The sequence below is a fragment of the Danio rerio genome, chromosome 17 (assembly GCF_052040795.2).
Source record: "Danio rerio strain M-AB ecotype USA chromosome 17, GRCz13ab, whole genome shotgun sequence".
In the NCBI taxonomy this organism is placed as follows: Eukaryota; Metazoa; Chordata; class Actinopteri; order Cypriniformes; family Danionidae; genus Danio; species Danio rerio.
The window spans coordinates 46,009,053-46,029,529 of record NC_141037.1 but is presented as its reverse complement, the minus strand read 5'-3'; the positions used below and the strand labels follow the sequence as shown (position 1 = coordinate 46,029,529).

Here is a 20,477-nt window from a genome sequence, read left to right as displayed (position 1 = left end):
TATCAACAAATGTGCTAAATTAAGGTTAATTATTGTAAAGAAACGGAAATATCAAGAAGAAATGCAAAAACTTTAAACGATCATGCAATAATAATAATAATAATAATAAGTGTTGACACGGTGGCTCTGGTTAGCACTGTCACCTCACAGCAAAAAGGTCACTGGTTTGAGTCCCAGCTGGGTCAGTTGGCAGTTCTGTGTGCATGTTCTCCCTATGTTGGCGTGGATTTTCTTGAGGTGCTCCGGTATTCCCTACAGTCCCTAGACATGCAGTACAGGTGAATTGAATGAACCAAATTAGTCGTAGTGTGTGAATGTGTTTATGGATGTTTCCTTTTACTGGGTTTCAGCTGGAGGGGCATCTGCTGTGTAAAACATATGCTGGATAAGTTGGCGGTTCATTCCGCTGTAGCGACCCCTGATAAATAAAGGGACTAAGCCGAAGGAAAATGAAATGAATATTAATAATAATTACAATAATATTAAAATTTGGGATCACCAACCGTTAAAAAGATTTCAAATAAAATTTGTACTAGTATTAACAAAAAGCACTCCATATAGACATAAAACGGAATAAAACAGTATTTTTTAATAAATAAAATAATGCTCAGATAATCAAAATATAAAACAGAAAGTAAATTCCAGACATAATCGTTTATGTGCAGAGATGTGTTTGTCAGTGCTGTTGTGGTGCTCACAAGCACAGTGTGTACAACTGAGCATTTGAATCCAGCACTGTCACTTCCTTCACATTTACAGGGTGATTAAAAAAATACCACAACTTTCGGGTTGATGTCACTCAAGTGTCTGGAGGGGGTCATATTGAAGATCTGGGAACTTGTTCTCTACTGAAAAAAAACTTTAAGCACTCCCCACATTGACTAATTACCAAAGGTTCCATCATGTTTATTTGATTCAATACAGATTTTCTAAGATGTGGTATTCTTTTTGAATCACCCTGTGTATGTATATATATATATATATATATATATATATATATATATATATATATATATATATATATATATATATATATATTGTCACAGTTTATGGATCTGTGTGTTCCTTCTGTATGTTATGTATCTTGCCTTGTGTGTTGTCATGTGTGAGGGTGTGTGTTTGTTTACCTTTTGTGTTGACAGCGTGCTTTTGGATCAGCTGATGTCATCAGCTGACTTAATTATCTTCCAGCTGGTCCTTATTTGCCTGGCTATATATTTCCTCATGTGGTATGTTCTGGTTATCAGTCCGTTGTTTGTCTTGTTTCTGTCTGTTGTTTTCCAGAATCCTTCGTTGTTCATTGATGTCTTCATTGTGACCCGTGGCTCTCGTTTTGAACTTTCTTGTCTCCAGTTCACTCCAGTGATATCCTTTGTTTAATTTTTCAGTTAATAAACACTTGCAATTGGATCCTTTTCGTCTAGTGTCGTGACAGAAAGGACTGATCACACATGGATCCAGCGAGTATCCCCGGCTTGCAGGAGTTTGCTACGCAGGCCACCACACGCATGGACAGGCAAGATGAGCAGATGAACAACACCAGTCGCGCTATCCAAGCGTTGGTAAATAAGGTGTTTGAACTCACCACACAGCTGCAAAGTCTTCATACTGCTGAGGGTGGTCCAGCAGCATGTTGCAGCTAATATTGGTCCACCGGTAGTGGCCGTGTCTGATCAAGCTGCTCGATCTACCGAACCTCGCCTTCCACCTCCAGCCTTCTACTCCGGAGAACCGGAGTTGTGTTGTGCCTTTTTGGCGAAATGCTCGCTGTACTTCTCCTTGCAGCCTTCCTCCTTTCCCACGGAGGAATCGAAAGTAGCGTTTGCCATCACGCTTCTCACTGGAAGAGCGGCGCTTTGGGGAACAGCTGTGTGGGAGAAGAAACTCCCATGTTGTTCAACATTTAAAGCCTTTTCAGAGGAACTGAAAAAGGTTTTCGATCGAGCCGCAGCGGGCAGAGAGGCGGCCCGGATGCTCACGGAGTTGCAGCAGGGGCAACGGAGTGTTGCTGACTACTCCATTGAGTTCCGCACCCTGGCGGCGGAGAGTGAGTGGAACGCTCAGGCACAGTGGGACGTCTTTCTCCACGGGCTAGCAGACCGTATAAAAGACGAGATCTTTGCTTTGGATCTTCCTAAAACCCTGGATGGACTCATTGATTTAGCCATCCACGTGGATTCTCGTCTTCGGCTCCGTGAGAGACACACGCGACACACACACGCCTTGGAGAACTCCCCTCTTCCGGCTGCTACTGTTTTTCCGGGTACAGTGGACACGCCCCTCTCGGAACCTGAACCCATGCAGATGGGCCGCTCTAGGCTGTCGCTGGAGGAGAAGCGCAGACACCGCAGCGAGGGACTGTGTTTGTACTGCGCTGGTGCGAATCACATCTCGGCTCATTGTCCCGTAAAAGCCAGAGCCCGTCAGTAGGTAAGAGGTTACTGACGGGTGGGGTATCTTTGGACAAATCCTCTCTTGCAGCCACACTTTTGAAGGTTAAGTTGGAGTGGTCATTTGGGAATTTTATGACTAAAGCACTTATTGACTCTGGTGCAGAGGGAAATTTTATTGACTCTGATTTAGTTTAAAGACTTGGACTTCCTGTAATTTCTCTCTCGCAACCTATATCTGTTCATGCTCTCAATGGGTCCTCTCTTCCTTCCATTACTCATTCCACTGGTCCTATAAGATTGATCACATCTGGTAACCACACTGAAATTATTCTTTTTTTTTTTAACAGAAGCCCCTGTCACTCCAGTGGTCCTTGGGCATCCATGGCTGGTAACGCACAATCCACATATTAATTGAAGGCAGGAATCAATAATTTCTTGGAGTGAGAGCTGTCATGCTACGTGTCTGTTGTCTGCCTGTTCTTCTGTGTCTCGTTCTGTTTTTCAGGAGGAACACATGGATCTGTCAAACGTGCCCAGTGAGTACCTCGACCTGAAGAGAGTGTTCAGTAAGTCTCGAGCTGCTTTTCTGCCTCCACATCATCCCTATGACTGTGCTATAGAGTTATTGCCAGGTACGTCTCCGCCTAAAGGCAAACTTTATTCGCTCTCTGCCCCAGAGAGGTAGGCCATGGAGAAATATATTTCTGATTCTCGAACAGCTAAGATCATCTGTCCTTCTTCATCACCAGCAGGGGCGGGGGTTTTTTTTGTGAAAAAGAAAGATGGCTCCCTCCGTCCTTGTATTGACTATCGAGGGCTGAACGCTATCACGGTGAAGAATACTTATCCTTTGCCGCTGATGTCTTCTGCCTTCGAACGTCTGCTGGGGGCGTCCTTTTTCACAAAATTAGATCTCCGCAACGCTTACCATTTGGTCCATATTCGAGAGGGCGGTGAATGGAAGACTGCATTTAATACCCCCAGGGGGCACTTTGAGTATTGCGTTCTTCCTTTCGGTCTGTCCAATGCCCCTGCAGTCTTCCAAGCATTCGTTAATGATGTGTTGAGAGATATGCTAGATCAGTTCATTTATGTTTACCTGGATGACATACTGATATTTTCTCATTTTATCTAGGAACATATTCAACATGTCAGGCAAGTGCTTCAGAGGCTGCTAGAGAATGGGCTTTATGTCAAGGCGGTGAAATGCGTATTCCATGCACAGTCTGTTCCATTTCTGGGACATATCGTGTCGGTCGAGGGGATGCGCATGGATCCAGAGAAAGTTCAGGCTGTGGTAAATTGGCCAGCCCCAGACTCCCGCAAGGCCCTGCAGAGGTTTCTTGGTTTTGCCAATTTTTACGGGCGTTTCATTCGCAACTTCAGCTAGCTCGCCACGCCTCTGACTGCCTTAACCTCCATCAAGACTCTGTTCAGGTGGTCCAATGCAGCACAAGTTGCATTCGACCGACTGAAAAGCTGCTTTGTTTCAGCCCCCATTCTCATTGCCCCTGATCCATCACGGCAGTTCGTGGTGGAGGTTGACGCATCAGAGGTGGGGTCGGTGCTATCCTGTCCCAGCGCTCTTCCTCGGACAACAAGATGCATCCTTGCGCGTATTTTTCTCATCGTCTCAACATAGCAGAACGAAATTATGATATTGGTAATCGAGAGCTGCTGGCTGTCAAGCTTGCGTTGGAAGAGTGGCGTCATTGGCTAGAGGGTTCGGGGGTTCCCTTTATCATTTGGACCGATCATAAAAATCTGGAGTACATCCAATCCGCCAAAAGATTGAACTCTAGGCAGGCACGGTGGGCTTTATTTTTCGGACGTTTCGATTTTTCCATCTCGTACCGACCAGGTTCCAAGAATGTTAAACCTGACGCACTTTCTCGAATTTTTGATCACTCCGAGCATGCATCATCTCCTGAAGCCATCGTGCCACGCAGACTTTTTATTTCTGCTGTCACCTGGGAGATCGAGTCAAGGGTCCGCATGGCCTTAGAAGGGGTAACGCCTCCGCCTGGATGCCCACCGGGTCGTTTATTTGTGCCAGAGGATTTATGGTCTGACGTCATACGTTGGGGTCACTCTTCCAAGTTGGCCTGTCATCCTGGGGTGAGTCGTACCTTGTCTCTAGTCAAACAACGATTCTGGTGGCCACTTATGGCTCGTGACATAAGGGAATTTGTGTTGGCTTGCTCAGTTTGTGCTGTTTCTAAGACTTTCAATCGCCCTCCCGCTGGACTTCTTCAGCCGCTGTCAGTGCCATCGAGACCCTGGTCCCATATTGCGTTAGATTTCGTTACGGGTCTCCCCCCCTCCAACGGGAATACGGTGATTTTGACCGTAGTGGACCGGTTTTCGAAAGCCACTCACTTTATCCCTCTGCCCAAATTACCATCAGCCAGAGAGACAGCGGCTGCTGTCATTGACCATGTCTTTCGTATTCATGGCCTCCCGACAGATGTGGTTTCTGACAGGGGGCCTCAGTTCATCTCTAAATTTTGGAGAGAGTTTTGTCATTTAATGGGGGCGACTGTTAGTCTTTCTTCTGGTTTCCACCTACAGAGTAACGGTCAAACAGAGAGAGCCAACCAAGATCTTGAACGTATGTTACGATGTTTAGTCTCTCAGAATCCATCCTTCTGGAGCCAGCAGCTCTCATGGGTTGAGTACGCACATAACTCATTACCAGTGTCTGCCATGGGCCTCTCTCCGTTTGAGTGTAGTCTAGGGTACCAGCCACCTGCATTTCCCAGTCTGGAATCTGAAGTCGCGGTTCCCTCCGCCCACGCCTTTGTCCAGAGGTGTCGACGTACTTGGAACAGGGCCAGACAGACCCTCTTTCAAGTAGGTTTGCGCACCAAGGCTAAAGCCGACCGCCACCGGTCTAAGCCTCTCGTTTACGTTGTCGGTCAAAAAGTGTGGCTTTCATCTAGAAATATTCCTCTCCGCACCGTATGTAATAAACTTGCACCTAAATTCATTGGCCCGTTTTCTGTCACTAAAATCATTAGTCCAGTGGCAGTCCGCCTCAAACTTCCTCCAGCGTACAGGAGAATTCATCCCGTTTTTCATGTCTCTAAATTAAAGCCCCTTTTTTTATACGGCCATTAATCCGCCTACTCCGGTTCCCCCCCCCCGCCGCGTCTCGTAGAGGGGGAGACGGTTTATTCGGTTAAGCGCATTCTGGACTCGAGACGGAGGGGACGAGGATTCCAGTACTTGGTGGACTGGGAGGGTTACGGTCCGGTCCAGAGGAGAGGAATTGGGTTCCTGCAAGGGACATATTGGATCATTTTCTCATCGATGATTACAATCGCCAGGTAAGCTCTTCTGTGAGCGCCAAGAGGCGCTCTTAGGAGAGAGGGTACTGTCACGGTTTATGGATCTGTGTGTTCCTCCTGTATGTTATGTATCTTGCCTTGAGTGTTGTCATGTGTGAGGGTGTGTGTTTGTTTACCTTTTGTGTTGACAGCGTGCTTTTGGATCAGCTGATGTCATCAGCTGACTTAATCATCTTCCAGCTGGTCCTTATTTGCCTGGCTATATATTTCCTCATGTGGTATGTTCTGGTTATCAGTCCGTTGTTTGTCTTGTTTCTGTCTGTTGTTTTCCAGAATCCTTCGTTGTTCATTGATGTCTTCATTGTGACCCGTGGCTCTCGTTTTGAACTTTCTTGTCTCCAGTTTACTCCAGTGATATCCTTTGTTTCATTTTTCAGTTAATAAACACTTGCAATTGGATCCTTTTCGTCTAGTGTTGTGACATATATATATATATATATATATATATATATATATATATATATATATATATATATATATATATAAATATATATATGTGGAGAGGTAAGCATGATCAAACACCCAATGAGGGGGGAGAGCATGCTCAGAGCCCGGCGGCTAATCAGCAGGCCAATCAGAAATAATAAATAACACCTGTTTATTCTAGTGATTGAGCCGGAGAGACACCCTTCTTAAGGAGAAGAGAAGGAGCAGCCGGGAGAGGAGAGAGCACACACACACACACATACCCCGTTACCTGTGTGGTGGCATTTAATAATAAATAAAATATTTGCTTAACTGAATCGCCGACCCTGTCTTCTTCTTCCCTCAACAACGAACATTATTACAGTGGTGCCGAAACCCGGGAAGAAGAAGAAACTTCGCTGCCAGAATGTCTACTCCGTCTAATAATCCATGTGCGGAAGTCATCCAGGCGCTCACGGTCCTCCACCAACAACAACATCATGCGCTGGTGGAGCTGAGGGAAAATCTGGATCGACGCTTCCAAGTCCTCGTAGAGGCCCAGCGGGAGGACCGCGAGCTAATCCGGAGTCTGCTGAACCAGGAGATCCGGCCCGCTCCGACATCTGCCGCCCACCCTCCCATCTCGCTACAGAAGATGGCACCGGAGGACGATCCGGAAGTGTTTTTGGACCTCTTCGAGAGGTTAGCGGAGGCGTGTGGCTGGCCGCGGGCCGAGTGGCCGGTACGAGTCATCCCGCTGCTGTCGGGAGAAGCACAGATCACCGCACAGCAGCTACCGGCTCGGAATCTCCTGGTGTACGCTCACCTAAAGCGAGCCATTATCCAGCGGGCCGGCCTCAACCCGGAAGAGCAACGCCAGCCCTTTCGCTCCATGGAGCTGGAGGAAAACGGCCGGCCCTTTGTGTTCGCTCAGCAGCTCCGTGACGCCTGCCGCAGATGGCTTGTGCAGGATGGCCGAACTACAGCCCAGCTGATGGATGCCGTGGTGCTGGAGCAGTTCATCGCCCGCCTCCCCTCCCGAACATCGGAGTGGGTCCAGTGCCACCGGCCGAACGATCTGGAAATGGCCATCCAGCTGGCGGAGGATCACCTGGTGGCGAGGTCCAGGGTCGGCGAGATAACCTCTCTCTCTTCTCCCCCTCTTTCTCTGTCTCTCTCTCTCTCCCGTCCTGTTCCCAGGCCCAGAGTGCGGAGACCGGCCACACCAGCACCCAGACAGCAGTGCGCAAAGGCGGGTCCGCAGCCGGTCTCGCTGAAGGGGTGCGCCTATCAGGACGGAGGGGCGGAGTTTCGACCCCTGGCTGCTTCTAAAACAGCGTCAGGTCTCTCTCCGGTTCAATCGGTTGGTCCTGCTGGCCCCGGGGGTATAGTGGGAAGGTCTGGGCCGATGCATTGGCGCCCGGGGCGCGAGGATAGCGCACTAAAAAGTTGCTCAACAAAGGAGGTGAGTGCGTTGATCCGCGTACCCGCCGCGCCAGTCATCGCCCCCGGTCGCGACGGGCTATACCGGATACCTGTGAGTATGAAAGGGGGTACGTATCAAGCTTTGGTGGATTCGGGGTGTAACCAGACCTCCATCCACCAAAGCCTGCTTCAAGACCCGGCATTGGATACTAGCCGCACGGTAAGGGTAAGGTGTGTGCACGGGGATATAATTCACTACCCGCTAACGGCAATAGACATTCAATTCCGGGGGAAAAAGCATAGAGTAGAGGTAGCAGTTAACCCGCACCTCAAACACCCGCTAATTCTGGGAACTAATTGGCCTGGATTTAATAGATTATTGGGAGTTTTATGTGCGGGTGCTTCTTGGAAGAAGAAATCGCTGGATAGGGGACGTGACGCTCAGCTGGGGGAATCCCAAGCAGTGACGTCACGCGCTGACTCAGGGGAAGGGCTGGGAATTTCCCGGTGTAAAGACTTTCCCCTTGAGCAGTCGCGTGATGATACACTAAAACATGCACTCGAAAGAGTGCAGGTTATTGATGGGAAAATCCTCCAGCCTGATCGACCCCTCTCCTATCCGTATTTTGCGGTTATTAATGATAGGGTGTATCGAGTGACCCAAGACACTCAGACAAAAGAAAATACAACCCAGTTATTAGTACCAAAGAGCCGCCGGGAAATGCTTTTTCAGGCGGCTCATTCTAATCCTATGGCCTGACATTTAGGTCAGGCGGCCACACTAAATCGCCTCATGACCCGATTCTTTTGGCCGGGCATTCACGGTGACGTCAGCAGATGGTGCGCTGCGTGCAGTGAATGTCAGCTGGTAAATCCACCGGCCACCCCAAAAGCGCCGTTGCGCCCTTTACCGATTATGGAGATCCCCTTCGAGAGAATTGGTATGGATCTCATCGGGCCATTAGAGCGATCCGCACGCGGGCATCGGTTTGCATTAGTTCTGGTGGATTATGCAACCCGATACCCGGAAGCAGTCGCGCTCCGTAATATCTCAGCAAAGAGCGTTGCGAAGGCTCTGTTTCGCCTCATCTCCCGTGTGGGAATCCCCAAGGAGATTCTCACTGATCAAGGCACCGCGTTCATGTCACGCACGATGCGCGAGCTTTACGGATTATTGGGCATTAAATCTATTCGCACCAGCGTCTATCACCCACAAACAGACGGGCTGGTGGAAAGATTTAATCGCACGCTTAAATCAATGATCCGTAAATACCCGGTCGAACTAATTTAATTCAGCACCACATCGAGACCGAACCGGGCGTGGTCGTTAGGACCCGGCCGTATCGCCTGCCTGAACACAAGAAAAAAGTGATTCAGGAAGAATTGAGTAATATGTTGAAAATGGGAGTAGTAGAAGAATCCCACAGCGACTGGGCCAGCCCGATTGTCTTGGTACCTAAGACGGACGGCTCGGTCCGGTTCTGTGTGGATTATCGCAAGGTGAATGCTGTGTCGAAATTCGACGCCTATCCAATGCCGCGTATTGACGAGTTGCTCGACCGGTTAGGTGCTGCTCGGTATTACTCGACATTGGATTTAACGAAGGGATATTGGCAGATCCCCTTATCTCCAATATCCCGCGAAAAAACAGCCTTCACTACGCCGTTCGGATTACACCAATTTGTGACGCTTCCGTTCGGGCTGTTTGGGGCACCGGCGACGTTTCAGCGCCTGATGGATAAAATACTCGGCCCTCACGCAGCATATGCCGCTGCTTATTTAGATGACATCATCCTTTACAGTAATGAGTATTTTGAGTACTTGAGTATTGCGTTCTTCCTTTCGGTCTGTCCAATGCCCCTGCAGTCTTCCAAGCATTCGTTAATGATGTGTTGAGAGATATGCTAGATCAGTTCATTTATGTTTACCTGGATGACATACTGATATTTTCTCATTTTATCTAGGAACATATTCAACATGTCAGGCAAGTGCTTCAGAGGCTGCTAGAGAATGGGCTTTATGTCAAGGCGGTGAAATGCGTATTCCATGCACAGTCTGTTCCATTTCTGGGACATATCGTGTCGGTCGAGGGGATGCGCATGGATCCAGAGAAAGTTCAGGCTGTGGTAAATTGGCCAGCCCCAGACTCCCGCAAGGCCCTGCAGAGGTTTCTTGGTTTTGCCAATTTTTACGGGCGTTTCATTCGCAACTTCAGCCAGCTCGCCGCGCCTCTGACTGCCTTAACCTCCATCAAGACTCTGTTCAGGTGGTCCAATGCAGCACAAGTTGCATTCGACCGACTGAAAAGCTGCTTTGTTTCAGCCCCCATTCTCATTGCCCCTGATCCATCACGGCAGTTCGTGGTGGAGGTTGACGCATCAGAGGTGGGGTCGGTGCTATCCTGTCCCAGCGCTCTTCCTCGGACAACAAGATGCATCCTTGCGCGTATTTTTCTCATCGTCTCAACATAGCAGAACGAAATTATGATATTGGTAATCGAGAGCTGCTGGCTGTCAAGCTTGCGTTGGAAGAGTGGCGTCATTGGCTAGAGGGTTCGGGGGTTCCCTTTATCATTTGGACCGATCATAAAAATCTGGAGTACATCCAATGCATCATCTCCTGAAGCCATCGTGCCACGCAGACTTTTTATTTCTGCTGTCACCTGGGAGATCGAGTCAAGGGTCCGCATGGCCTTAGAAGGGGTAACGCCTCCGCCTGGATGCCCACCGGGTCGTTTATTTGTGCCAGAGGATTTATGGTCTGACGTCATACGTTGGGGTCACTCTTCCAAGTTGGCCTGTCATCCTGGGGTGAGTCGTACCTTGTCTCTAGTCAAACAACGATTCTGGTGGCCACTTATGGCTCGTGACATAAGGGAATTTGTGTTGGCTTGCTCAGTTTGTGCTGTTTCTAAGACTTTCAATCGCCCTCCCGCTGGACTTCTTCAGCCGCTGTCAGTGCCATCGAGACCCTGGTCCCATATTGCGTTAGATTTCGTTACGGGTCTCCCCCCCTCCAACGGGAATACGGTGATTTTGACTGTAGTGGACCGGTTTTCGAAAGCCACTCACTTTATCCCTCTGCCCAAATTACCATCAGCCAGAGAGACAGCGGCTGCTGTCATTGACCATGTCTTTCGTATTCATGGCCTCCCGACAGATGTGGTTTCTGACAGGGGGCCTCAGTTCATCTCTAAATTTTGGAGAGAGTTTTGTCATTTAATGGGGGCGACTGTTAGTCTTTCTTCTGGTTTCCACCTACAGAGTAACGGTCAAACAGAGAGAGCCAACCAAGATCTTGAACGTATGTTACGATGTTTAGTCTCTCAGAATCCATCCTTCTGGAGCCAGCAGCTCTCATGGGTTGAGTACGCACATAACTCATTACCAGTGTCTGCCATGGGCCTCTCTCCGTTTGAGTGTAGTCTAGGGTACCAGCCACCTGCATTTCCCAGTCTGGAATCTGAAGTCGCGGTTCCCTCCGCCCACGCCTTTGTCCAGAGGTGTCGACGTACTTGGAACAGGGCCAGACAGACCCTCTTTCAAGTAGGTTTGCGCACCAAGGCTAAAGCCGACCGCCACCGGTCTAAGCCTCTCGTTTACGTTGTCGGTCAAAAAGTGTGGCTTTCATCTAGAAATATTCCTCTCCGCACCGTATGTAATAAACTTGCACCTAAATTCATTGGCCCGTTTTCTGTCACTAAAATCATTAGTCCAGTGGCAGTCCGCCTCAAACTTCCTCCAGCGTACAGGAGAATTCATCCCGTTTTTCATGTCTCTAAATTAAAGCCCCTTTTTTTATACGGCCATTAATCCGCCTACTCCGGTTCCCCCCCCCCGCCGCGTCTCGTAGAGGGGGAGACGGTTTATTCGGTTAAGCGCATTCTGGACTCGAGACGGAGGGGACGAGGATTCCAGTACTTGGTGGACTGGGAGGGTTACGGTCCGGTCCAGAGGAGAGGAATTGGGTTCCTGCAAGGGACATATTGGATCATTTTCTCATCAATGATTACAATCGCCAGGTAAGCTTTTCTGTGAGCGCCAAGAGGCGCTCTTAGGAGAGAGGGTACTGTCACGGTTTATGGATCTGTGTGTTCCTCCTGTATGTTATGTATCTTGCCTTGAGTGTTGTCATGTGTGAGGGTGTGTGTTTGTTTACCTTTTGTGTTGACAGCGTGCTTTTGGATCAGCTGATGTCATCAGCTGACTTAATCATCTTCCAGCTGGTCCTTATTTGCCTGGCTATATATTTCCTCATGTGGTATGTTCTGGTTATCAGTCCGTTGTTTGTCTTGTTTCTGTCTGTTGTTTTCCAGAATCCTTCGTTGTTCATTGATGTCTTCATTGTGACCCGTGGCTCTCGTTTTGAACTTTCTTGTCTCCAGTTTACTCCAGTGATATCCTTTGTTTCATTTTTCAGTTAATAAACACTTGCAATTGGATCCTTTTCGTCTAGTGTTGTGACATATATATATATATATATATATATATATATATATATATATATATATATATATATATATATATATATATAAATATATATATGTGGAGAGGTAAGCATGATCAAACACCCAATGAGGGGGGAGAGCATGCTCAGAGCCCGGCGGCTAATCAGCAGGCCAATCAGAAATAATAAATAACACCTGTTTATTCTAGTGATTGAGCCGGAGAGACACCCTTCTTAAGGAGAAGAGAAGGAGCAGCCGGGAGAGGAGAGAGCACACACACACACACATACCCCGTTACCTGTGTGGTGGCATTTAATAATAAATAAAATATTTGCTTACCTGAATCGCCGACCCTGTCTTCTTCTTCCCTCAACAACGAACATTATTACAGTGGTGCCGAAACCCGGGAAGAAGAAGAAACTTCGCTGCCAGAATGTCTACTCCGTCTAATAATCCATGTGCGGAAGTCATCCAGGCGCTCACGGTCCTCCACCAACAACAACATCATGCGTTGGTGGAGCTGAGGGAAAATCTGGATCGACGCTTCCAAGTCCTCGTAGAGGCCCAGCGGGAGGACCGCGAGCTAATCCGGAGTCTGCTGAACCAGGAGATCCGGCCCGCTCCGACATCTGCCGCCCACCCTCCCATCTCGCTACAGAAGATGGCACCGGAGGACGATCCGGAAGTGTTTTTGGACCTCTTCGAGAGGTTAGCGGAGGCGTGTGGCTGGCCGCGGGCCGAGTGGCCGGTACGAGTCATCCCGCTGCTGTCGGGAGAAGCACAGATCGCCGCACAGCAGCTACCGGCTCGGAATCTCCTGGTGTACGCTCACCTAAAGCGAGCCATTATCCAGCGGGCCGGCCTCAACCCGGAAGAGCAACGCCAGCGCTTTCGCTCCATGGAGCTGGAGGAAAACGGCCGGCCCTTTGTGTTCGCTCAGCAGCTCCGTGACGCCTGCCGCAGATGGCTTGTGCAGGATGGCCGAACTACAGCCCAGCTGATGGATGCCGTGGTGCTGGAGCAGTTCATCGCCCGCCTCCCCTCCCGAACATCGGAGTGGGTCCAGTGCCACCGGCCGAACGATCTGGAAATGGCCATCCAGCTGGCGGAGGATCACCTGGTGGCGAGGTCCAGGGTCGGCGAGATAACCTCTCTCTCTTCTCCCCCTCTTTCTCTGTCTCTCTCTCTCTCCCGTCCTGTTCCCAGGCCCAGAGTGCGGAGACCGCCCACACCAGCACCCAGACAGCAGTGCGCAAAGGCGGGTCCGCAGCCGGTCTCGCTGAAGGGGTGCGCCTATCAGGACGGAGGGGCGGAGTTTCGACCCCTGGCTGCTTCTAAAACAGCGTCAGGTCTCTCTCCGGTTCAATCGGTTGGTCCTGCTGGCCCCGGGGGTATAGTGGGAAGGTCTGGGCCGATGCATTGGCGCCCGGGGCGCGAGGATAGCGCACTAAAAAGTTGCTCAACAAAGGAGGTGAGTGCGTTGATCCGCGTACCCGCCGCGCCAGTCATCGCCCCCGGTCGCGACGGGCTATACCGGATACCTGTGAGTATGAAAGGGGGTACGTATCAAGCTTTGGTGGATTCGGGGTGTAACCAGACCTCCATCCACCAAAGCCTGCTTCAAGACCCGGCATTGGATACTAGCCGCACGGTAAGGGTAAGGTGTGTGCACGGGGATATAATTCACTACCCGCTAACGGCAATAGACATTCAATTCCGGGGGAAAAAGCATAGAGTAGAGGTAGCAGTTAACCCGCACCTCAAACACCCGCTAATTCTGGGAACTAATTGGCCTGGATTTAATAGATTATTGGGAGTTTTATGTGCGGGTGCTTCTTGGAAGAAGAAATCGCTGGATAGGGGACGTGACGCTCAGCTGGGGGAATCCCAAGCAGTGACGTCACGCGCTGACACAGGGGAAGGGCTGGGAATTTCCCGGTGTAAAGACTTTCCCCTTGAGCAGTCGCGTGATGATACACTAAAACATGCACTCGAAAGAGTGCAGGTTATTGATGGGAAAATCCTCCAGCCTGATCGACCCCTCTCCTATCCGTATTTTGCGGTTATTAATGATAGGGTGTATCGAGTGACCCAAGACACTCAGACAAAAGAAAATACAACCCAGTTATTAGTACCAAAGAGCCGCCGGGAAATGCTTTTTCAGGCGGCTCATTCTAATCCTATGGCCGGACATTTAGGTCAGGCGGCCACACTAAATCGCCTCATGACCCGATTCTTTTGGCCGGGCATTCACGGTGACGTCAGCAGATGGTGCGCTGCGTGCAGTGAATGTCAGCTGGTAAATCCACCGGCCACCCCAAAAGCGCCGTTGTGCCCTTTACCGATTATGGAGATCCCCTTCGAGAGAATTGGTATGGATCTCATCGGGCCATTAGAGCGATCCGCACGCGGGCATCGGTTTGCATTAGTTCTGGTGGATTATGCAACCCGATACCCGGAAGCAGTCGCGCTCCGTAATATCTCAGCAAAGAGCGTTGCGGAGGCTCTGTTTCGCCTCATCTCCCGTGTGGGAATCCCCAAGGAGATTCTCACTGATCAAGGCACCGCGTTCATGTCACGCACGATGCGCGAGCTTTACGGATTATTGGGCATTAAATCTATTCGCACCAGCGTCTATCACCCACAAACAGACGGGCTGGTGGAAAGATTTAATCGCACGCTTAAATCAATGATCCGTAAATTCGTTCACGAGGACGCGAAAAATTGGGATAAGTGGTTGGAGCCCTTATTATTCGCTGTGCGGGAGGTTCCCCAAGCCTCCACGGGGTTTTCCCCCTTCGAGCTTCTCTATGGCAGACAGCCCAGAGGGGTTTTGGATGTTGTTAGAGAGGCTTGGGAGGACGAGCCTTCTAATAGTAAAAATGAAATTCAATATATTCTGGACCTTAGAGCAAAACTCCACACACTGGGGCGGCTCTCTACAGAGAATTTGCTTAAGGCCCAGGATGACCAACGCCGGCGATATGATAAGGGCACTAAACTCCGTAAATTTTCACAGGGAGATAAAGTACTTGTACTGCTACCCACTTCCAGCTCTAAATTACTCGCCAAGTGGCAAGGGCCGTTTGTGGTCACACGACGAGTCAGCGATCTCGATTATGAGGTAGTTCGTTCGGATAGGGCTGGTTCACGTCAAATATATCATATTAATCTGTTAAAACAGTGGAGGGAGCCGGAGGAGGTGATGCTGGCTACGCTGGTTACAAATGAGGATGACCTGGGGCCAGAGAGCACCGGCCGACAGCGGCCGGGCGCTCTGGTCACCGGGGGCGATCATCTCTCGGCTAGCCAGCTCATCGATATCCGACACCTTCAACGAGAGTATTCTGACGTGTTCTCACCCTACCCGGTCGAACTAATTTAATTCAGCACCACATCGAGACCGAACCGGGCGTGGTCGTTAGGACCCGGCCGTATCGCCTGCCTGAACACAAGAAAAAAGTGATTCAGGAAGAATTGAGTAATATGTTGAAAATGGGAGTAGTAGAAGAATCCCACAGCGACTGGGCCAGCCCGATTGTCTTGGTACCTAAGACGGACGGCTCGGTCCGGTTCTGTGTGGATTATCGCAAGGTGAATGCTGTGTCGAAATTCGACGTTAGGTGCTGCTCGGTATTACTCGACATTGGATTTAACGAAGGGATATTGGCAGATCCCCTTATCTCCAATATCCCGCGAAAAAACAGCCTTCACTACGCCGTTCGGATTACACCAATTTGTGACGCTTCCGTTCGGGCTGTTTGGGGCACCGGCGACGTTTCAGCGCCTGATGGATAAAATACTCGGCCCTCACGCAGCATATGCCGCTGCTTATTTAGATGACATCATCATTTACAGTAATGACTGGCAGCGGCATATGCAACATTTGAGGGCGGTATTGTCAGCGCTGAGACGGGCCGGGCTCACGGCCAACCCACGGAAGTGCGCAATTGGGCGAGTGGAGGTAAGGTATCTGGGCTTCCACTTAGGTCACGGGCAGGTGCAGCCCCAAATTGATAAGACTGCAGCTATTGCAACCTGTCCGAGACCTAAGACCAAAAAGGAGGTGAGACAGTTTTTGGGGCTGGCAGGATATTATAGGCGTTTTGTCCCTAATTATTCGGCCCTTGTCAGCTCATTGACCGATCTCACTAAAAAGGAGGGACCGGATACCGTCCAATGGTCGGAGCAGTGCCAACAGGCCTTCTCAAAGGTAAAATCTATACTTTGCGGGGGGCCGCTATTGCACGCTCCTGATTTTGCTCTCCCCTTTATTTTACAGACTGACGCATCCGATCGGGGTCTGGGGGCGGTTCTCTCCCAGGAGGTGGCAGGAGCGGAACGGCCGGTGCTGTACATTAGCCGCAAACTCAGTAAGAGTGAGGCTAAGTACAGCACCATAGAGAAGGAGTGTTTGGCGTTAAGGTGGGATGTTCTCACTCTTCGTTATTACCTCCTGGGCAGGGAATTCGTCCTCTGTTCAGATCATGCTCCTCTCCAGTGGCTCCACCGTATGAAGGATACCAACGCGCGGATCACCCGTTGGTATCTAGCATTACAGCCTTTTAAATTCAAGGTGATCCACAGACCGGGGGTGCAGATGGCTGTAGCCGACTTCCTCTCTAGGGCGGGGGGGGAGGGCTGCAGGCCGGACGGCTCCCCGGCCTGAGGCGGGCGGTGGGGGTATGTGGAGAGGTAAGCATGATCAAACACCCAATGAGGGGGGAGAGCATGCTCAGAGCCCGGCGGCTAATCAGCAGGCCAATCAGAAATAATAAATAACACCTGTTTATTCTAGTGATTGAGCCGGAGAGACACCCTTCTTAAGGAGAAGAGAAGGAGCAGCCGGGAGAGGAGAGAGCACACACACACACACACACATACCCCGTTACCTGTGTGGTGGCATTTAATAATAAATAAAATATTTGCTTACCTGAATCGCCGACCCTGTCTTCTTCTTCCCTCAACAACGAACATTATTACAATATATAACATTTGGTATACAGTTAAAGGGGACGCAAATACACATAAATTAGCATAAATTACTCTACTGAGCAAAACAAGTGAGTATACCGAGGGTATACAAAATTATTGATCCTCAGAAGTCATAATACTGAAACAGCACATGGAAAAAAGTAGGCATATGGAGTATAAGTGTGTATAACCCCAACTACACCACAGATTTATATATATATATATATATATATATATATATATATATATATATATATATATATATATATATATATATATATACATACACAAATATATATATATATATATATATATATATATATATATATATATATATATATATACAACTGTAAAGGCTGTGACATGACTTTGTCATTATTATGTGGAACTGGCTAAATTCTTCAGTGATTTTGCTTAAACAGCTGTATATGTTGTGCACGAGCAAGGCAGAGGTCCTCCACTGCTTAATATAGCCATGTAGGATCTCAAATTTGAATTATGTTTGTTCTCCATGTAAAGCTAAGATTGCTTTTTGGCACACTGTGAACAGAACCGAAAGTCCTAAAGAGCTCAAAACTGGCCACTTTAAAGAGACCTTTGCAATTAATAATTTGGAACTGAATGTGAATGAATAATTTGGAATAATTTTACAACTGATGGACACTACCATGCGAACACATTTTAAAAAACACATGAATTTTATACTTGTACTTTGTTAAACTTTGGTTTTTACATTGTTCGAGCAAAATATAGTATCCAAATAAGTTTAAAATATTTTAAAAATGTTGAAAATAAAGGTTTAATAGAGAGTAATGGGAGTAAAACTTTTGAAGGGACTGGAGCATTGGGATGAGCCCTACCCAAAATTGAACGAAGTATTATGATTTCCAACTGAAAGAGAATATTGAGCTCATCTCATCTTTCACTTGATTATTAATGGTTCCGTGGCTAAGCATATTTCATACAAGCCATCAAACTGATGCCATAAGAGAAAAAATGTAAGCAAATGGTCAGATTTTTATTAAATAATAACCAAACAAACATTCAGTGAATTAATCACTTCAGTTTCTATGTAGACAGTCATACCTTCAGGGTCTTTAATTCATCATCTTGGGCTCTTGAAAGTTCCAGAATCATAGAGCATGGCACTGCAGAATCGATCGCCCCAAGAAACTCACGGCCATCCCATTGAGGTGGGTAGTATTTGGAGTCATAGTGGCAGGCCAGCACCAACTGACGTTTTGCAGTAGGGTTGAGAGTAGCAATAATGTTGGTGAAGGGAAGCTGCCCATAAGGAGTATTAGCATAGAAGGAGTCCTCAGTCACATCCCAGCCTGCTTTCAGCAAGCTTAGGGTCGATTTAATATGCTAAAGAGAGAGAGAAAAGCTAAGTCACTTACATACACAAATAGGGCTGCACAATGCTCACAATTTACAGATATTATTATTAGTAGAGTATATGTGCTACTTTATTGCAGAGAGGTGTAACAGATTAAATGTATGTGCAAAGCATTTCTGGGTTGCATCACATATAAAATGTTTATTATTATCTTATTATATTTATCCCAACCTCCACATTATGCATTCTTATGCTATTGGCTAGATTCACCCAAAAGTGAACCTATGGCCTCGGACCAGAGAATTGAATATAAAAACAAATGGTGGGAGACAAAAGAGGTAAATGATAAGAGCCAATGATGAGCTGTGATGCAGCTTCAAAAATTCATTTTAAACCGGAAGAACAAATTTGCTCGAAATAACATAAAAACAACCAATTTTCAAATTTTTTGTGAAATCTATGTGTCCTAATCGTGTTTATAGGAGCATGGAATATCATAGGATACTATTTATGACTGTCAATATCTCAGAAAATGTGTTTTGGTGTTTTGTGACCCTTTAAAGAGTGATTTAGATTTAGGTAGATCAGAAAATATATGCATTACCTCTTTATTTTGTATGATCATTTCATATCTACATTATTTTTTTAAAAAGGTGAAGCACAGCATTTCTATAGGAAGATGTTATATAGAAAGAAATATTATCAAACAACAATATCACATATCACATATTTTGCAGTATCGTGAGGCCCTACAAACAAACAAAGACTGACCTGCTGAACTTGTTGGCTTCCAGCTGAACCAGGATAACGCACAACAAGCATTGACTTCAGGTCCTTCTGCCACATTCGGTCCAGATCAGTATGAGCTACGATACTACTCAGTTCACTGGAGTTCAGAGTAGTTGCTTCATGTTTAAGCTGAAGAAAATGAGTATAAACATTTTTCATTCAACTCAACTCAACTCAACTCTCAACTCACTTTATTTCTATAGCACTTTCACAAATCACAATGGATTACCAAAGTGCTGTACATAAAATCAAATAAAAAAGCATGTAAAATATACATAAAACCAAAATACATAAACTCATATCACATGATTAAAAGCTAAAGAAAATAAGTGTGTTTTCAGTGACCTCTGAAAAGTCTCAAGTTTGAGCTGTTCTTAAAGAGAGTGGGAGATCGTTCCAAAGTCTTGGAGCTGCTACCGAGAAAGCTCTATCACCTCGACATTTTAAGCGTGATCTAGGAACTTGCAAATAAAGACGATCCATAGAGCGAAGAGATCTCACAGGTTGGTGCATAATAATTAGCTCAGAGATATACTCAGGGGCCAGGCCATGGAGGGATTTAAAAACATACAACAGAAATTTGTACTGAATTCTAAACTGGATTGGCAGCCAGTGTAGGGAAACAAGTACAGGTGTAATGTGCTCTCGTTTTTTTGTGCCTGTTAAAAGCCTGGCAGCTGCGTTCTGGACCAGCTGCAGTCGCGAGAGAGAGGCTTGACTCACACCCAGATGCAATGCGTTGCAATAGTCCAGACGAGAAGAAATAAAAGCATGAACAACTTTCTCCAAATCACTGAAAGAGAGGATAGACTTTAGCTTGGCAATATATCTAAAATAGAAAAAACAATTTTTGACAACCGCATTAATTTGCCGATCAAATTTTAGAGTCAAAGATGATACCAAGACTCTTTACTGAGGAATGTATTTTCCCAGGAAGCAATGACAGATTGCTATTAGAGTCTGAACCTTTTTGGCCAAAAACAATAATTTCGCACTTATCTTCATTCAGTTGGAGAAAATTATTTGCCAACCAACTCTTCACATCAGCCAAACAATTAAGCAAAGCCTGAAGGGAGAATTGATCCCTAGATTTTATAGGGAAGTAGATTTTAGAGTCATCAGCATATAGATGGTAATTTAAGCCATGCTTTTCAAAAATTTTTCCTAATGGAAGTAAGTAAAGGGAGAACAAAACAGGACCCATATTGAGCCTTGCGGTACCCCACAAATTAATTGCATGACAGATGAAGAGGAGTTGCCCAAACTGACAGATATAGTTCTATCCTTCAGATATTGAGATATTACATTCAGTAAATTAGCTTTTTTTCTAGAGATGCTGTTCATTGTAGTGGTAC

General features: G+C 47.3%; 1 protein-coding gene across 1 annotated transcript in view; it reads right to left on the bottom strand.

The window, feature by feature from the left end:
* Positions 1 to 20,477, bottom strand: part of qpct (glutaminyl-peptide cyclotransferase) — a 30,968-nt gene that overhangs the window by 7,435 nt on the left and 3,056 nt on the right. Inside the window, exons 2-3 of the mRNA NM_001442679.1 lie at positions 19,105 to 19,251; positions 18,081 to 18,362 (exon numbers count right to left, since the gene is read on the bottom strand). Coding sequence (NP_001429608.1) covers positions 18,081 to 18,362; positions 19,105 to 19,251 — 429 coding nt within the window. The remainder of the gene's footprint in view (positions 1 to 18,080; positions 18,363 to 19,104; positions 19,252 to 20,477) is intronic.